Below are 17,861 nucleotides of genomic sequence, written 5' to 3'. Positions count from 1 at the left end.
GATCAAGAGGAAGATGGATGGTCACAAGCCATCAAACAAAGCCGAGCTGCTTGAATTTTTGAGCCAGGAGTGGCATAAAGTCACCCAACATCAATGTGAAAGACTGGTGGAGAGCATGCCAAGACGCATGAAAGCTGTGCTTGAAAATCAGGGTTATTCCACCAAATATTGATTTCTGAACTCTTTCTAAGTTAAAACATTAGTATTGTTTGTTTAAAAATGAATCTTAACTTATTTTCTTTGCATTATTCGAGGTCTGACAACACTGCATCTTTTTTGTTATTTTGACCAGTTGTCATTTTCTGCAAATAAATGCTCTAAATGACAATATTTTTATTTGAAATTTGGGAGAAATGTTGTCAGTAGTTTATAGAATAAAACAAAAATGTTCATTTTACCCAAACACATACCTATAAATAGTAAAACCAGAGTGTGGCAGAGCAAAGCTCTGCCCTTTTAAATTGGCAGGGATGGGGTTAACTTCCCCTGCCTGCCTGGGTTTATTATGTTCAGGTGGCTGGGGTTGATTAGTTGATTAGGTTGATTAACGATCAATCAGTGCCCAGCCACCTGATATAAAAGGAGGCCTCTGCTTCTCATTTGGGAGAGAGGGAGCTGAGGAAGCAGGTTGGTTTTTTTTTTGGTTGTTTGGAGAGCTTGAATCCAGTGAAGGCATTGCCCAGCCTGGAGATTGTTATTTTTGTAAATTTTGCTTTTTGTCTTTCTTTGTGTTTAAATTGTTTTGTTTTGGCCCTTGTGCCCTTTCATTTTGTGTTTATTTATAATAAAATAGTTATTTTTTTGAACTGCAGTCTGTCTCTGGGCCTCTATCCACTCGCCAGCCTGCCACACAGAGAAACTGATAATTTTGCAGTGGTCTCTTAATTTTTTCCAGAGCTGTGAGCTTGTATATATATATATATATATATATATATATATATATATATAATATATATATATATATAGATATATATAATTTTCGGGGGGGGGGGGGGGGGAATATAGCAATTTATTCAAAACAAAAAAAAAAGAAAAAAAATTCAAGAATGAATTAAAGATTCATACGGTAGCATGTACTTTTATTTTTCAAAGTGACTTGGAAGGCACTTTTCCCATCAAATGTTTTTTTGTATTCTTCTCAGGTTTCAGTATTATAATGTAACATTTAGGAGCAAAAATACAGACAAGCAAACCAAAACTAGAAGCTAAAATAGCAAATATCTCAACAGCTACTGTATACTTCCCAGGTGAACTGATGTAAGCTGGGATGAAAGTGATCCAAACAGCACAGAATATGAGCATGCTAAATGTAATGTATTTACCTTCATTGAAATTATCTGGAAGCTTACGAGCCAGAAAAGCGAGCACAAAACACATGGCAGCAAGAAACCCAATATACCCTAACACAGCATAAAATGCTGCTGCAGATCCCAGGTCACATTCTAGAATGATTCTGTCTTTGTAAGATCTCATGTTTTTATGAGGTAAAGGAGGGGATATAGCCAGCCAAAGTGTGCATATTAAGGCCTGAATGAATGTGAATGCAAAAACACTTAACCGCTGCTGGGCAGGTCCAAACCATTTCATCATATTATTACCAGGAAGTGTAGACCTAAACACCATTAACACAACTATTGTTTTCCCCAGAACACAAGAGAGGCACAGGACAAATGTGATCCCAAAGGCAGTGTGGCGCAACATACAGGACCACTCAGAGGGCTGGCCAATGAAAGTAAGTGCACAAAGGAAACACAGTGCTAATGAAAACAGAAGAAGGAAACTGAGCTCAGAGTTATTAGCTTTAACCATGGGGGTATCTTTGTAACGAAAGAAAACTATTGCTATAGCAGTGGTTAAACAGGCTCCAGTCAATGAGAATATCACCAACATTATTCCCATGAGTTCTCCAAATGATAGGAATTCAGTGTCCTTTAAGATGCAGTGATCTTTTATCTCATTCGACTTGTATTCCAAAGGGCACTTGATACAGTCAATGGAATCTGAAAGAAAATAATACTATTTCTAATGATAGTAATGATAACAACATCATATGAATAATAGTATAACATCTAATAATAGATTTTATTTTAGTTTTGTGTGGTTTTACTGATAAGTTTTAACAAGAAAGATTAGGAAAACTAACTTTTATATTGGTACATGTGAGGAAACATAAATAAATAAACTGTAAAAATAAATAAATACACCAGCACTACACCGTAAGACTTTATTATATTCAGTTTGTTGTGATCTTAAAATGTGTATTGTATGTTCAGTAGTCAACTAATTGTATCACACTCAAAATTTAATAATAATACTATGTTTCAGAATATTAACATTTATGTTTCATTTATAACTTTCAGCTGACCTATCTGATTGCTGACTTCTCCATCAGCACATGGTATGCAGTCAAAGCAACAAACAGGCTTTCCTTTCTGAACAGCCTTCCGAGTGCCTGGAGGACAGCTCTCACTGCACACTGATTTAGGCACCTTGGAAACATTTAAAATGTTTAAAGATTAAATGCATTAGAAATAAATTGTGTGTTTAACAATTTAACTTACTAGTATGTTAATTTTATTCTATTTCCACCTTCAGTAGATAATATTTGTAATTTATAAAAATGTATTATTTTAAAAAGTGAAAAAGACACATTTTAATGTATTCTGTTAAAAATAATAATAATGACCTCACCTTATCCTGATTACCTGCCCAAACAATTCTGACATTATTCATTGTAATCTGATGTCCTGCTGATAAAGATGCATCATACAGACCAACCGTTACATATTCTGATTTGCCTTTTTTATTAAGCTGACAGTTTACCAAGTCATATTTTGCTGCTGGATCCCCATTCTCATCAAAATAAACACTCTCTCCACTCTTGGTAGTGAAATTAACTGTTTTCAGATAATGTAATACCTAAAAGACAATATATTAGTACAGTGGTGCACACATGGATTTCATGTATTAACATTGTAGTAAAACATAACTTATTGTACCTGCCATGGTTCAATCTTCATATGGTTTGTACATGTTTTATCTGCAAAAGGTCCATTTTTGCATGTAATCAGATTGTGTAGTGAATGGGCTATAGCATACATTGCTTTATAGACATTATTGGTAATTCTCAGCTCAGATACATCAGTGTACTGATTATTTATTTCACTGAAACTCTCAGATCCAGTGCATGGATTAATTGTCTTTTCTTGGGTAGGTAAGCTGCAATTGAAAACTGTTTCCCAAAACTTGTTCAAACCTGTATTTCCTGGTGTGTAAGATGGACGAACATGTTGTAAAAATTCTTTCAATCCTTTTATTTCTGCATTACTGGTAGCAAATCCAATTGCCCCACCAATCACTCCGTAACTTGCATCTCTTTTATGAGATTCAGCAGAAATCCAAGCTTCAGTGCCTACCCACTGAAATCCAGTAACATTCTGAAGCAACAGTTCATTAACCAGAATTTCAAGATCTATGTCAGCAGTAAAAGCCACAATAACCCTTGATGAGGATTTTTTTATGACGTCTACAGTTTTAATGAATTTTTCTTTTGGATATGTTCTGTAAATAACCTCTGAGTATTCGATGCAGACACCCTGTTTTTGGGCTTCTTGTGCAAAGGTAGCCATTCCTGAGTTGCCATAATCATCATCATTTCTAATTGTCCCAACCCAAGTCCATCCAAAATGCTTCACAAGCTGTGCCAGGGCTCTGCTTTGATAATAATCACTTGGTATGGTTCTGAAAAATGAAGGGAACTCCTTTTTGTTGCCGAGACATGCACAGGTTGCAAAATAACTTACCTGTGTTGAAGGAAAATAGGAAATAACAAATTAATTTAATTATTTAAAAAAAAAAAAAAACTTTTAGCTTTTATAAGCAAAAAACGTATAAAAGCTTTGCAGCATTGGCATGTACATTGAAAACTATTAATATACATTAAATATTTGAAATTTATTACAAGACATTAAGTACAAGTATATACTTTATGTAAATAACATACTGTGTTATAAATATAATCTATTAATGTGTTATATAACCAGCCATTACTGTTTGTATTTTAATTGTTTTCTAATGTATTATTTATTTATTTATTTTAATAGTTGATACTGTTTATTATCGCTACAATGTACAAACAGTAGTTTTTAAGATCTCAAAAGTCCATTCTTCAGTTGTACTGTAAGAAAATAAAGCCTAATATTTTCTTACTGTATTTATTGAGACATGAAAGTGAAAATTACCAGACACAACTAACAATTTCAAATCACAGTAATCAAGCTTTATTATCAACATACAAGTAAAATTATACAGAGAAATTCACTAATTCTAGATTTTATGAATTAGTTCTGATACAGAGTAATATAAATTAAATACTTATCTATTAACCCTGGACAATTGGCAGTGTTAGCTCTCTCCTGCTTTTACAACTGTACTGATTTTAACATTGCAACACTACATAAAGCCTCTCTACCCCTCACCCACAGCCCAAACATTCCTTGACAATCAGCCCCCAGATATCAGTAACACCTCACTTACAAAGAACACACAAAGTCACCTCCACCGACAGTTCTGAGAGCACTTTCACCCATACCCAGCAACCATTATATGTATTGAACCAATTCAGTTATCAACAATATGTTGTTAGTCAATGAAATGATTATTAAGAGTAAATTACAAATACTAAAATTGTCAAAAAATACCAGATCTCTGAAAAATGAAGGGAACTCAGTTTTTAATGATAAGGCACGCCCAGGTTGCAGAATAACTTACTTATTAAAGGGAATTAGGGAAACTAAAATAGTTTATATATATAATTTTTTTATGGACCACATAGCCTCCTTAATATATGTTAACATTAACAACATGGAAATTGAAACTATTAATAGGAACAGTGTTAATTTGCCAGTTAATCTTTTTTACAGTATTAAAAAAGTGACATATATTTATGAACAGAAGACATTGAACTTGCTCTTTGCAGCTGGTTTAGGGACTGCTTTAAAAGTTGTATATCTGTACTATAAAAGTGCCATAATATCTCCTCATTGCCATCCAGTAATGCACAGCTAGTTTTATCCTATAATACTGTACTTTGTTTACAAATGTTTTACTTTGTGTACTGATCAGATTATAATATATTGAAAATTGATTATAAAAAATAGTATATTTCTCACCATTGGGATTTGAAAAGGTCTAAGAGTTGTTGCGGCTCCTATGCTTGGTGATGACCCAGAATGTCCTATATAAGCAGGAACAGTAGATTGTTTGGTGCAGTTGAGTTCCGTTCTTTCTTCCTGTCCATTCACTAGAGCCAGTGCTGCTCGTATTGCCAATGGAATGGAACTACAATCGTCATATAACTTGTAGCCCAGAGAAACACCAGGAAGTAGCTCTGAACTGTTATTTATTTCTTCAATGGCAAATATCATAGTCTGAGCAAATTGAAATTCTCTAAAATTTAAACTGAGGAAAATTACAGATTAATTACAAAGATTTAAAAAAAAAAAAAAAACCTCTCCAGTCAACAGAGTAAATAAACAGCATGCAGTATTTAAATCTGTAAATGTGATACCAGTCCTGGCTATTACCTTTGCGAAAAAAATGTAAAACTAAATATCCCCCCCCACCACCCCCAAGTAATTCTGCATTTGTAGTAATTAGATAACATTCGGTGTACCACTGTACTTGTGAGAACCTTGCTTATTACATCCATTTGATCAATCAAGTCTACAAATCATAAATTTTTTATATAATTGCATACATGTAACAGTTTGTTTGTTTACATACATGTAACAGTCTGTTTGAGTGAAGTAAATGTGCATGTCAATGAAACTATGAAAATGTTTCATACATACAAACTTTAATATAATACTTTTAAAATATTTAATTCCTTAATACATTTAAGAGTACTGTTTATAGCAGAACAGTATTTTAAAAAGTACTGAATAGCCAGTAACCTAATAATAATAATAATAATAATAATAATAATAATAATAATAATATAACAAGTTTAAAATATTTTCTAATTTTAACTTACTCTTTGCATTTTAATGGTTGAGGCATGACGTTGAATGTAGGTTTGACATCTACAAGGTTATCATGTAATGAAAAGATTCCCCCAATTATAATGTCTCCATCCTTCGAAAACAGAGGCAATTCTGGTCTGCCTTGTAGTCTGCAAACCGGATTCTCCGCCCCTGTTAATAGAGCAGTTAATGCTACTGCAAGGAGTAACATTTCACTATGGTCTTTCTCATCAGACTCATGAAGATATGGTTTCACCTGTATAAATAGTATGTTGTGAAATCATCTGGGATTGAACTGCCAAGTTCTTAGTCTCTTTTAATTCTCAAAGGTAAATGCAATGTTTGATTGAATCTGCCTGAAGAAAGAACAACCACATAATAATCGTCTATGTCTGAAAGAAACTTCAATGAATCTCACTTTGTAATTGCTATGGGGGTATTGGGATGTTTTGTTTTTCTGTTGTTTTAATAATATAAAAGCAACAAACATAAAAAAAACACTGAAAATGATATAGGCTTGGAAAAAGGAGGGTTTCTCTTGCTTACAATTTGAAATAAGGAAAGCTTGACTGATCACACAGTATGAGTGAGTTTTAATGACTGAAATACAGATCATATGCATATGTAATGGTTACAGTTTACTATAGAACAATATTCCATTGTTTAGCTTTCTGTGCTTCATCAAAAAAACAGACATTGTTTTAGTTTGTTTGCATTACAAAATGCTACACTAGCTCCCTCCTTCCTGGAAGCTTTCTAGCTACTCTATGAACTAAACAGTCCCCCCTGCCGCTACTATGCCTGCTTCAGCAAAGCTATGGCTGCCATCTGATACCTGAGACTGTCCAACAGATTAAATATACTAGTGTTAGCTGAACCAGCAAAACACACTGACTAATAATATCATAGGATAATAAACAGATAAATAAATATTATTCGAGTGCAGAATCATTCATTTTTAAAAGGTGTTTGCTGTGTTACTGTGAGTGTAAGCCTCTTGCACCCAGCTCATGAAAATAGAAATGCTGTAGAAAAAGGAAGATATTCATTTGTGTTTGCAGCTCCTTGTGAGTGAAATAAGCTTGAACATTTCCTGACAAAAGACATTTAAAAAAAAAAAAGTCTGCTGGATTATTTGCAAAATTCCAAACTCTCAGTACTGATTCTTATCTGTGTGCATCTGTTTTGTTAATAATTTGTGTAAATTTTTATTTATGATATCGTACAAATTCAGTGTTTATACTAATCCATGTTAACTGACTCTAATAATTCACTTTTTATTGTAAGGTTTCAAATCTATTAAATTATATAGAGGATTGTGGCAGGCTGGCGAGTGGATATAGGCCCAGAGACAGTCTGTAGTTCAAAAAAGTAATTATTTTATTATAAATACACAAAAAAGGGCACAAGGGCCAAAACAAAGCGATTTAAACACAAAGAAAGACAAAAAACAAAAATAACAATTTCCAGGCTGGGTAATGCCTTCACTGGATTTGTCAAAATTCAAAAATCACACACTCAAAAACCCACCAACCTGCTTCCTCAGCTCCCTCCTTCCAAATGAGCAGCAGAGGCCTCCTTTTATGTAGGGTGGCTGGGCGCTGATTGATCGTTAATTAACCTAATCAACTAATCAACCCCAGCCACCTGAACATAATAAACCCAGGCAGGTAGGGGAAATTAACCCCATCCCTGCCAATTTAAAAAGGGCAGAGCTTTGCTCTGCCACACAGATAAATGGGAAGAATGAAACCACATATGCTAACCAATAAAGGATTGCACTCCGTAAAGTATCCCTGTAAATAACTTATGTCAATGTACACAGAAACAAAAGTACATCAGCTAAAAGATTAGGTTTTATTGGTCTACATAATATCTATATAACCCTTTGTTTGCCTGCAAGAGTACCAGTTTATATTATCTTCTATTTTTAATCATGTTTAGTTAAATTATTATATAAGTATCCACTATGGAGCTCCAAGAATTCATGTAGTGGTTAAATATACAATTAATACAAGCCAAGGGTCCCCAATCAGGGTGCTAAATAGCAGCAAACCCAGGTGCCATGCAAACTGCTGTATTTAAAGCTTTGTTGGTGCTGTAAATAAAAAGCATTGAAAGTGACTGAAGACATGTTCTTCATGAAACAGTTACATTTAGACTGATACTGAACCATTTGCCTCAAGTAGATCATGAATACAAGGTATGTATTTCAACTAAGAAATATAAAAATAAAAACTTGCTAGTTTTATTTATACTTTTTTCCTTTTTTAAATATTATTTTTACCATTGTAGAAAAAATAAAATCAACGTGGGGGTAAAAAGTACACTGCTGCAAACTGACACAAAATTAGATGTATGTTTTATTGTATCTTTAAAAGGGGGTTGTGGGTATCCGCTGATGAGATAGACACAGGAATTGACTTTGCAACGCTGCACAGGCACCCGAGATTTATTTACAATATTGACAGACTTTCTTGTTGTTGAAATACCAGCAGTTGTAACACCTCTGGCAGGGTAGAGCAGAGGTCAGGTAAACAACCTGACTGTACCAGCGATGGAACAGCTCACGGGTGCATATACACAAACTAGAGTGTAAACAAAAGAAAGACAAAATGCTAAATAAAACACAGTGGGGAAAAACACAGCTAATACTGAAAAGGGAGGTCCCTCTTCTCCAGGAACCTATCCTAACATGCCCTTCATATACTTTGATGGGATTTTAAATCCTTTAACTAAACGCTATTCTAATTGCTAAAATCAATACCCCAGTTCCACTTGCGGTGATCAATGGTTTGGGTTTCTTTACTCGCAATTTTTATTTTCCTTTTTTGCTTTGTTTCTTTGATCCTTTGAGCCTTGGATCTCTGTGACAAAGACCAGTGTTTTCTGACTAATCAGGCCAGGGGTGTGTTAGTGGCTCCCTTTTTATATTGAGCCACGCTCGCAAGCCAGTCAAGGAACCTCAGCCATCGAATCCTCAGCTGTGATTCCCTGTAATTACAGCTGGTAGAATATCACAGGTGGCGCGTCTGACTCTTTCCTGCAGATGCAGGCATGTACCCGAGAAGCCAGTGACAGTATGCTGTCCCTGTTATAGTATAATTTGCTCATTGTTAACTTGCAATATCTTAATGTTTATATTTGTGAAAGATCATTAAAAATGTTAAACATTAATATGCGTTTGTTAGATATGTTTTCGAATGGTCACATGTTAATGATGTATTTCATATATTCTAAAATTAGCCAGCTTCCACTTATGAGGCACTGTTCTCCACGATAAATGAGTCGTGGCATGAGCCTGGGTACTTGGCAATTACATCTGTGATAATACATTTAGCATCACATAAAACTTGCACAGTTAAAGAATTATGATGTTTTCATTCCTTGAATCTGGAGATATTACAATCTATTACACATATAGCATGTTTGGGAAGCCAGACAACTGATAATATTTCTGTTTGGTTTTATTTTGTTCTACATCCCCAGTTGGAAATAGTACATACCCTAGCCCAACGGAAAAGTGCATCTGTGACATCGGGCAGTATCTTTGACATAAAAGACTGACAGATGCCTGATCTATCCCCAGCTGCTGTCTGGATGGCACCCGTTGCATGAAAATTAATTGCTACTGTAACCTTTACAGGCGCAAGTATAGCGTGACTACAGGCTGTTAGTGATTCTAAATCAGACTTAAGCAGATCACACATCTCTGTTATAGTGCCTATTTGCAATCTGTATCTACTCATAACTTGTTTTATAGTTAGATCTAGAAATATCTGACAGGGATGAAGTATGCTGGGTTTAGGATAGGGTTGTTTTTTTCTCAACCCTTACCTCTCGTGCTGCAGTCAAAGAATTGTAGATTATAGCTCAGTAGCCCTGGCAGCGTTCACAGTTTTAATAAGTTTAAATTTTGGTATTTTGCACCTTTTGAAAATAAGCCATTATTTGCAAAATAGAACCAGTTATAAATGTCAGTTGCTTAACAAGCTGTAAAAAAGCACAAAACCTAAAATTTCACTGTGCCACTGACATACTCCTTTTAAAAAATACATTTTGCCACCTATCTGGTGTCGCAAAGGTGTTTTTGCGACCTGTTTTTCCCTCTGCCCCGGTAAATGTGGGTTTGGCATCTTCTGGGTTCTTGTGAAATGAAAATATTTCCCCAATTGTAATGTCTCCATCCTTTAAAAACAGAAGCAATATTAGTCTTCCTTGCAACTTGCAGACAGGCTTACTTCTGCCCTTATAAAAAGAGCAGTTACTACTGTAAGCAGTAACATTTCAAAATGGGCTTTCTGATCAGAGACCAAAACTAGGACTTCATGAGTTTACGTTGTAAAATACCTGACATATAATTACTGAGTTAAATTCCTAGGTTTCATCAAAGTCTGATCATCAAATTGCATGTTTGATTGATCCCGCTTGGGGAGAAAGAACAAAAAAAAAAACAGCAACTAGGTGTAGTACTTACCATGAATTTTGTAGCTTAATGACAAGATCATAGTCTTGTTCTGTGTAGGGATGCATATTGCAGTCAACAAGTATGTAGTGGATACTATAGCATATCAAGCAGGGGGCAGTAAACAGAGAGATACTATCTCGAGCACCCAAACCAGAGTCGACAGCTCTGTTACAACAATACTGGACGCTCTCGCAGCACCCAGAACAGAGACCACAGCTTGGTCAGCAACACACGATTCAAACAGCTAAAAACAGGAACTCAGCAACCAGAACAGCAGCAGCACATAAAATGGCGGTGGAGCGCCTTTTAGAAACTTAGCTCCGTCCCTTTATGCTAACAGAATACCAGAGCTTACACATCCCATTGGTCTTCAGCCGCACGCTTCGGGCCAATGGGAACACACAGAACACGTGCACACACAGTGTCTCACAGATAGGACCAATCACAGGGGAGACACAGGCTATGCACTACAAGCAAACTAAGACTACATAGACACAGTCAGAGGCACATTGAACCAGCAGCAGGAAATACAGAGCGGGAAGGGAACACAATTACAGCAGAAATTACAGAACATAAACACAGTGAAAATACAGCACAAAAACACAAACTGCATTCAGATCAATTACTAATTTTATTTAGTAAATATTTGACATACTAATTCACTGTAAAAGGGTGCTTTACAAAGTGAAAGCACTGGTGAAACGATACTGGTTTACTCTTTAATAATCACATAAACTGATGTCATTGAGTGACATGTCCTATAAGGATGGAAGAGTCGGTGCATGACAGACAGTGCATTTATGATGTTGCCAGATTTTTAGAAAATGTTTGCTTACCTGTCATTTAAAAGAAGCAAATACGTGTCATTTTGTTCTACATGGTTTGAAATTACCTTACACATACATGTAACATGCTAAAACACTTTGAAATGATCCTTAAATATTTATATATTTTTTTTAAAACAACTGTTTCAAACAAACACCTACAATCATATTTATATTTCTATGTACCTGCATTCTTTCTGTGTGCAATTCTTGTTGAAACTTCTTTGACTAACATTTTTATTTTCTACTATATAAACCTAGAAGATTTTGAATACAGTATAAAAACTGTAATTAAGTGTATGCTTCACACTTTAGGACACCTGTATACACGTTAGCAATTTATTAAAAACAAAACAAAAAAGAGCACAATTTAAACATTCATACTATAGTGTATAAGCTTATTTTTCAAAGTGATTTTGGGGGCACTTTTCCCATCAAATGTTTTTTTGTATTCTTCTCAGGTTTCAGTATTATAATGTAACATTTAGGAGCAAAAATACAGACGAGCAAACCAAAACTAGAAGATAAAATTGCAAATATTTCTACGGCAACTGTGTACTTCCCAGGTGAACTGATGTAAGCTGGGATGAAAGTGATCCAGACAGCACAGAATATGAGCATGCTAAATGTAATGTATTTAGCTTCATTAAAGTTATCTGGAAGCTTACGAGCCAGAAAAGCGAGCACAAAGCACATGGCAGCAAGAAACCCAATATACCCTAACACAGCATAAAATGCTGCTGCAGATCCCAGGTCACATTCTAGAATGATTCTGTCTTTGTAGGATCTCATGTTTTTATGAGGTAAAGGAGGGGATATAGCCAGCCAAAGAGTGCATATTAAAGCCTGAATGAATGTGAATGCAAAAACACTTAACCGCTGCTGGGCGGGTCCAAACCATTTCATCGTATTATTACCAGGAAGTGTAGACCTAAACACCATTAACACAACTATTGTTTTCCCCAGAACACAAGAGAGGCACAGGACAAATGTGATCCCAAAGGCAGTGTGGCGCAACATACAGGACCACTCAGAGGGCTGGCCAATGAAAGTAAGTGCACAAAGGAAACACAGTGCTAATGAAAACAGTAGAAGGAAACTGAGCTCAGAGTTATTAGCTTTAACCATGGGGGTATCTCTGTAACGAAAGAAAACAATAGCTATAGCAGTGGTTAAACAGGCTCCAGTCAATGAGAATATCACTAACAATATTCCCATGAGTTCTCCAAATGAAAGGAATTCAGTGTCCTTTAAGATACATGTATCTCTTTGCTCATTCGACCTGTATTCCAAAGGGCACTTCACACAATCAATGGAATCTGAAAGAAAGGAATAAAAATAATTGAAGGCTTTTGTTACATTATGGGTTTTTTTTTTTTTTTAAATTAAACCGTCATCTTCTGCTGCTTTTTTTGTACACAGCAGCAGGGGCTATGCTTATTATACTGTATGTAAGCCGTGTTTTAGCTCAGGGTAACAAAACAAAATTGAACAGAAAGGAGGGGAAAGAGATATCATATCCCTCTGTTTTTGTCAATATTGGTGTTTGCAAGAAAATAAATGTCAGCCTGTGTACAGAAGATCATTAGCAACACTCACACATTTTTATTGCGTTATTACAAGATAATATTGTATTTACAACATAATAAGATTGTTTTCATCAGCGATAAATATGTCATAGTGTAGCAGAAGTGAAGTGCAGCTGAACAGTGAAAAACTGTGAAGTATCTCTATTACAGTTCCCCTAATTTATTTTTTATTTTTTTACAATGTTGTCAGTTTGCGCAAATCGAAATGCCTATAACGTATATTACAGTATATTACAATACTTTGTCCTAGTTTATCATTACAATCATACACTCACTTTACAGCAAATGAAGAGACTAAATGGGACTAGTGACCTGAGTAATGTGAGTACAGTAATTATTGAGAAACAATGCAATATTATCACGTAATAAAGTAATCTTTTTTTTTCTTTGTAGAGCTAATTAGCATCCGTACTTGCGAGGAAATAACAAAACAAAACAATAAAAAAAAAAACTTTGTTTACCTTCTTTTTATTATGGCCCTATGTGTAGTGTACATATTCAACTAATTTTATCACCAACATATTGATAAATATAATTAAAAACTGCTGGAAAACTGATCACAACTAATCTTACTTGGACTGTGTCTTAAAATATGGGTTTTTAAAGATTTCCATTGGTGCTTCATTTATTGCTTTTCAATTACCTGTCTGATTGCTGATTTCTCCTTCAGCACATGGTATGCAGTCAAAGCAACAAACAGGCTTTCCTTTCTGAACAGCCTTCCGAGTGCCTGGAGAACAGCTCTCACTGCACACTGATTTTGGCACCTTAAAAAATAATTTAAATTTTTTTTTGTTTCTATTTGATGTTATAGGAATTGGATATAGAGGTTTATTTATTTATTATTATGTGCTTTTTGTTTTCTTGCCTATAGAAAATTATGCAAAAATTGAATAAGAAAGCCAGGAAAAATACGTAAATTTTTCAAATACAAAATGCATAAATATATATATATATATATATATATATATATATATATATATATATATATATATATATATATATATATATATATATATTTCCAATGATCTTACCTTATCTTGATCACCTGTCCAAACAATGGAGATGTTATTCATTATAAATTGACGCCCTTCTGCTAAAGATGCATCATAGAGACCAACTGTTACAAATTGTGTTTTGCCCTTTTTATTCAGCTGCCAGTTTACTAATTCATATCTTGCTGTTATATCCCCATTCTTATCAAAATAAACACTCTCTCCATTCCTGGTAGTGAAATGAACTGTTTTCAGATAATGTAATACCTAAAATAAGGCAATATATTAGTACAGTGGTGCACATATGAATTTAAATTGAATTATATATATAACTTATATTATAAGTCATAATCCTTACTGTACCTGCCATGGTTCAATCTTCATATGGTTTGTACATGTCATATCAGCAAAAGGTCCATTTTTGCATGTAATCAGATTGTGTAGTGAATGGGCTACAGCATACATTGCTTTATAAACATTATTGGTAATTCTCAGCTCAGATACATCAGTGTACTGGTTGTTTATTTCTCCAAAATTCTCAGATCCTGTGCATGGATTAATGTTTGAAGTATTTTCTTGAGTAGTCAATGTACAACTGAAAACTGTTTCCCAAAACGTGTTCAAACCCATGTTCCCTGGTGTGTAAGATGGACGAACATGCTGTAAAAATTCTTTCAATCCTGTTATTTGTGCATTACTGATAGCAAATCCAATTGCCCCACCAAGCACTCTGTAACTTGTTTCTGTTGCTAGAGTTTCCTCAGAAATCCAAGCTTCACTGCCTATCCACTGCAAGCCAGTGACATTCTGAAGCAACAGTTCTTTTAATAGAAAATATGTATCTATAAAAGAAGTGAAAGCCACAATAACCTTTGAAGAAGATTCTTTTATAGTGTTCACAGTTTTAAGAAATGTCTCTCTCGGATTAGCTCTGTAAATAGCTTCTGAATATTCAATGCAAACCCCCTGTTCTTTGGCAGCTTGCACAAAGGTAGCCATTCCTGTGTTGCCGTAATCATTGTCACTTCTTATTGTCCCAACCCAAGTCCATCCAAAATGCTTCACAAGCTGTGCCAGGGCTCTGCTTTGATAATAATCACTTGGTATGGTTCTGAAAAATGAAGGGAACTCCTTTTTGTTGCTAAGGCATGCACAGGTTGCAAAATAACTTATCTGTATTGAAGGAAAATATGAAATAACAATCCTGCAAATATTATGCGGAATGGTAAAGAGAAACACATATTTTATATAAAGTAATCTTAAAAACAATAATAAGTGCAAAAAAACCCCATCAATTTAAGTATTCATGGAACATGCTGTACTTGTAGAATTTGTTTTATTTTATGCATTATCTTTTAACAAATTGCAGTGTCAGCAACATGCATAAGAATTTAAAATGTGTCTTTTAACCAGTAATTTTTAATTACTTTAAAGTGCTATATTTCTAATAAACACAATTAAAAATTAAAACAAATTAAACTTTGTTTGCAGTAAATAAGGGAACTACTTTAAATGTAGCACAATATTTGTATAGGTCACTACTGGAAACTACGCTAGACAGCTGTGTCAGTTTACTGTATCTAAGTAGTTTTTCACCTATTATAATATATTTTCAAATGTTTTGTTTTATTTGTACTGTTTACATTTTTTATATAAAAAAAAGATTTTAAAATATAATACATTCCTCACCATTGGGATTTGAAAAGGTCTAAGAGTTGTTGCGACTCCTATGCTTGGTGATGACCCAGATTGTCCTATAAAAGCAGGAACAGTAGATTGTTTGGCGCAGGAGTTGAGATCCGTTCCTTCTTCCTGTCCATTCACTAGAGCCAGTGCTGCTCGTATTGCCAATGGAATGGAACTACAATCGTCGTATAACTTGTAGCCCAGAGAAACACCAGGAAGTAGCTCTGAGCTGTTATTTATTTCTTCAATGGCAAATATCATAGTCTGAGCAAATTGAAATTCTCTAAAATTTAAACTGTAAGGGAAAATGCACAAAATAATCATACAGACTTAAAAAAGACTACCCTCCCCGATTAGGTGTGGCTCCAACCCAGCTGGCCCTTTAATGCAATTGTGATTAAAGTGCATGCAGCAAATATCCCACAGTTTGCATTCATTTTTCATTCTGCTTTGTTAGCAAATGGAAAACATTATAGGATATTAGAAGACATGTACAATGTTTTTTTTCACAGTATTGAAAAGTTGTACATACAGATAATAACAAGCAGTAATATTTATAGTAGAATAAATGCATATTTAAAGTAGAGTAGTCTGTAACTTAATAATAAAACAAACATTTAGAAATATTTTGTAGTTTTAACTTACTCCTTGCATTTTAGTAGTGGAGGCATGGCATTGAATTCAGGTTTGGCATTTACAAGGTTATCATGAAATGAAAAGATTCCCCCGATTATAATGTCTCCATCCTTTGAAAACAGAGGCAATTCTGGTCTGCCTTGTAGCCTGCAAACAGGGTTCTCTGCCTCTGTTAATAGAGCAGTTAATACTACTGCGAGCAGTAACATTTCACAATGTTCTTTCTCATCAGACTCATGAAGATATGATTTCACGTGTTTAAATAGTTAGTTATGAAATCACCTGGGATTGAATGAGAGTCAGTTCTGTGTCTCACCAAAGCATTAATTCTCAAAGGTAAATTCAATTTCTGAATTAATCTGCCCGAGGAAAAAGAACAACTGAATATTAATCACCTGTGTTTGAAACCAATGAATCTGACTTAGGAATTGCTGATTTTTATTTATTTTTTAACAATATGAAATCAATAGCAAACAACAGGCTGTTGAAATGTGGTTCAGTACCAGTGCATCCCCACCCTGCACTACCCCTGCCAGTGTGAATCGCTTATTAAGTGAATCCATCTGTGGCAGGCTGCGAGTGGATAGAGGCCCAGAGACAGTCTGTAGTTCAAAAAAATTACTATTTTATTATAAATAAACACAAAAATGAAAGGGTACAAGGGCCAAAATAAAGGGATTTAAACACAAATAAGGCAAGACAAAAAGCAAAAATAACAATTTCCAGGCTGGGCAATGCCTTTACTGGATTCAAACTTTCAAACATACAAACAAAACACCAACCTGCTTCCTCAGCTCGCTCTCCCTAAATGAGAAGCAGAGGCCTCCTTTTGTGTCAGGTGGCTGGGCGCTGATTGATCATTAATTAACCTAATCAACTAATCAACCCCAGCCACCTGAACACAATGAACCCAGGCAGGTAGGGGAATTTAACCCCATCCCTGCCAATTTCTAAAGGGCAGAGCTTTGCTCTGCCACACACCTCCCCCCATGTACAACGTACACCGGCCGCAATCGGCCAACCCCCCCCCCCCCCCCCCCCAAGAGTCCAATTATGTCCCTTGGGTGGGCTGTTATGGTGGGTGGTGGTGGGCGGGGTTCATGTCGGAGCCCCCAAGCCTTCTTTAGTTGAGGGGTCCCCGGATCTCCAAGGTAGTACGGCGGCCCGGCTCCCTCTAGTGGCGGAGGCGGCGACGGCAGCGGACCCTCAGCAACCCTAGAAAACAAAAAGGAGACACTAGCAGTCCCAGGCGATGCAGAGCAGCAGGCAACCCCAGGCGATGCAAATGAGTCATCCCTGAGCAGAGCGGGCGTGGCATCCCTGGGCAGTGCAAGGCAGGCATCCTTGGGCCATAGCTCCTTCCCTCTGGGCTCTGGGGACGACGGCAGCTCCTCCCTCTCGGGCTCTGGGAGTGGCGGCTCCTCCTCCCTCTCGGGCCTTGGGGACGACGGCAGCTCCTCCTCCCTCTCGGGCTCTGGGAGCGGCGGCTCCTCCTCCCTCTCCGGCTCTGGGAGCGGCGGCGGCTCCTCACCCCTCTCGGGCTCTGGGAGACGGGGGGGCGACGGCTCCTCACCCCTCTCTGGCTCTCGGGAAGGCGGCTCACCCATCTTTATTGGAGTGACCGGGGCATCTCCCATGTC

General features: G+C 36.0%; 2 protein-coding genes across 3 annotated transcripts; both read right to left on the bottom strand.

Annotated features, from left to right (window-relative positions):
• Positions 1-1,086: 1,086 nt before the first annotated feature.
• Positions 1,087-6,075, bottom strand: LOC121323404 (extracellular calcium-sensing receptor-like). The gene is made up of 6 exons (XM_041264456.1): positions 6,035-6,075; positions 5,172-5,460; positions 3,000-3,803; positions 2,692-2,919; positions 2,366-2,489; positions 1,087-2,000 (listed from the first exon to the last, which is right to left on the bottom strand). Exons 1-6 carry the CDS (start codon positions 6,058-6,060, stop codon positions 1,087-1,089), a joined length of 2,385 nt encoding a protein of 794 aa, XP_041120390.1. The 5' UTR covers positions 6,061-6,075.
• A 5,645-nt stretch (positions 6,076-11,720) lies between these two features.
• On the bottom strand, positions 11,721-17,539 carry LOC121323374 (extracellular calcium-sensing receptor-like). 2 transcript variants are annotated; one of them, XM_041264406.1, is made up of 6 exons: positions 17,516-17,539; positions 15,589-15,882; positions 14,263-15,072; positions 13,939-14,166; positions 13,548-13,671; positions 11,721-12,634 (listed from the first exon to the last, which is right to left on the bottom strand). In XM_041264406.1, exons 1-6 carry the CDS (start codon positions 17,537-17,539, stop codon positions 11,721-11,723), a joined length of 2,394 nt encoding a protein of 797 aa, XP_041120340.1. The 2 variants fall into 2 exon arrangements, with proteins under 2 accessions (XP_041120340.1, XP_041120339.1); XM_041264405.1 differs by lacking the exon at positions 17,516-17,539 and adding an exon at positions 16,231-16,430 and having other exon boundaries at positions 15,589-15,880.
• Between the last annotated feature and the right edge of the window lie 322 nt (positions 17,540-17,861).

The sequence above is a fragment of the Polyodon spathula genome, chromosome 11 (assembly GCF_017654505.1).
Source record: "Polyodon spathula isolate WHYD16114869_AA chromosome 11, ASM1765450v1, whole genome shotgun sequence".
NCBI lineage: Eukaryota > Metazoa > Chordata > Actinopteri > Acipenseriformes > Polyodontidae > Polyodon > Polyodon spathula.
The sequence above is the reverse complement of the archived record's forward strand: the minus strand, read 5'-3'. Positions and strand labels throughout refer to the sequence as shown.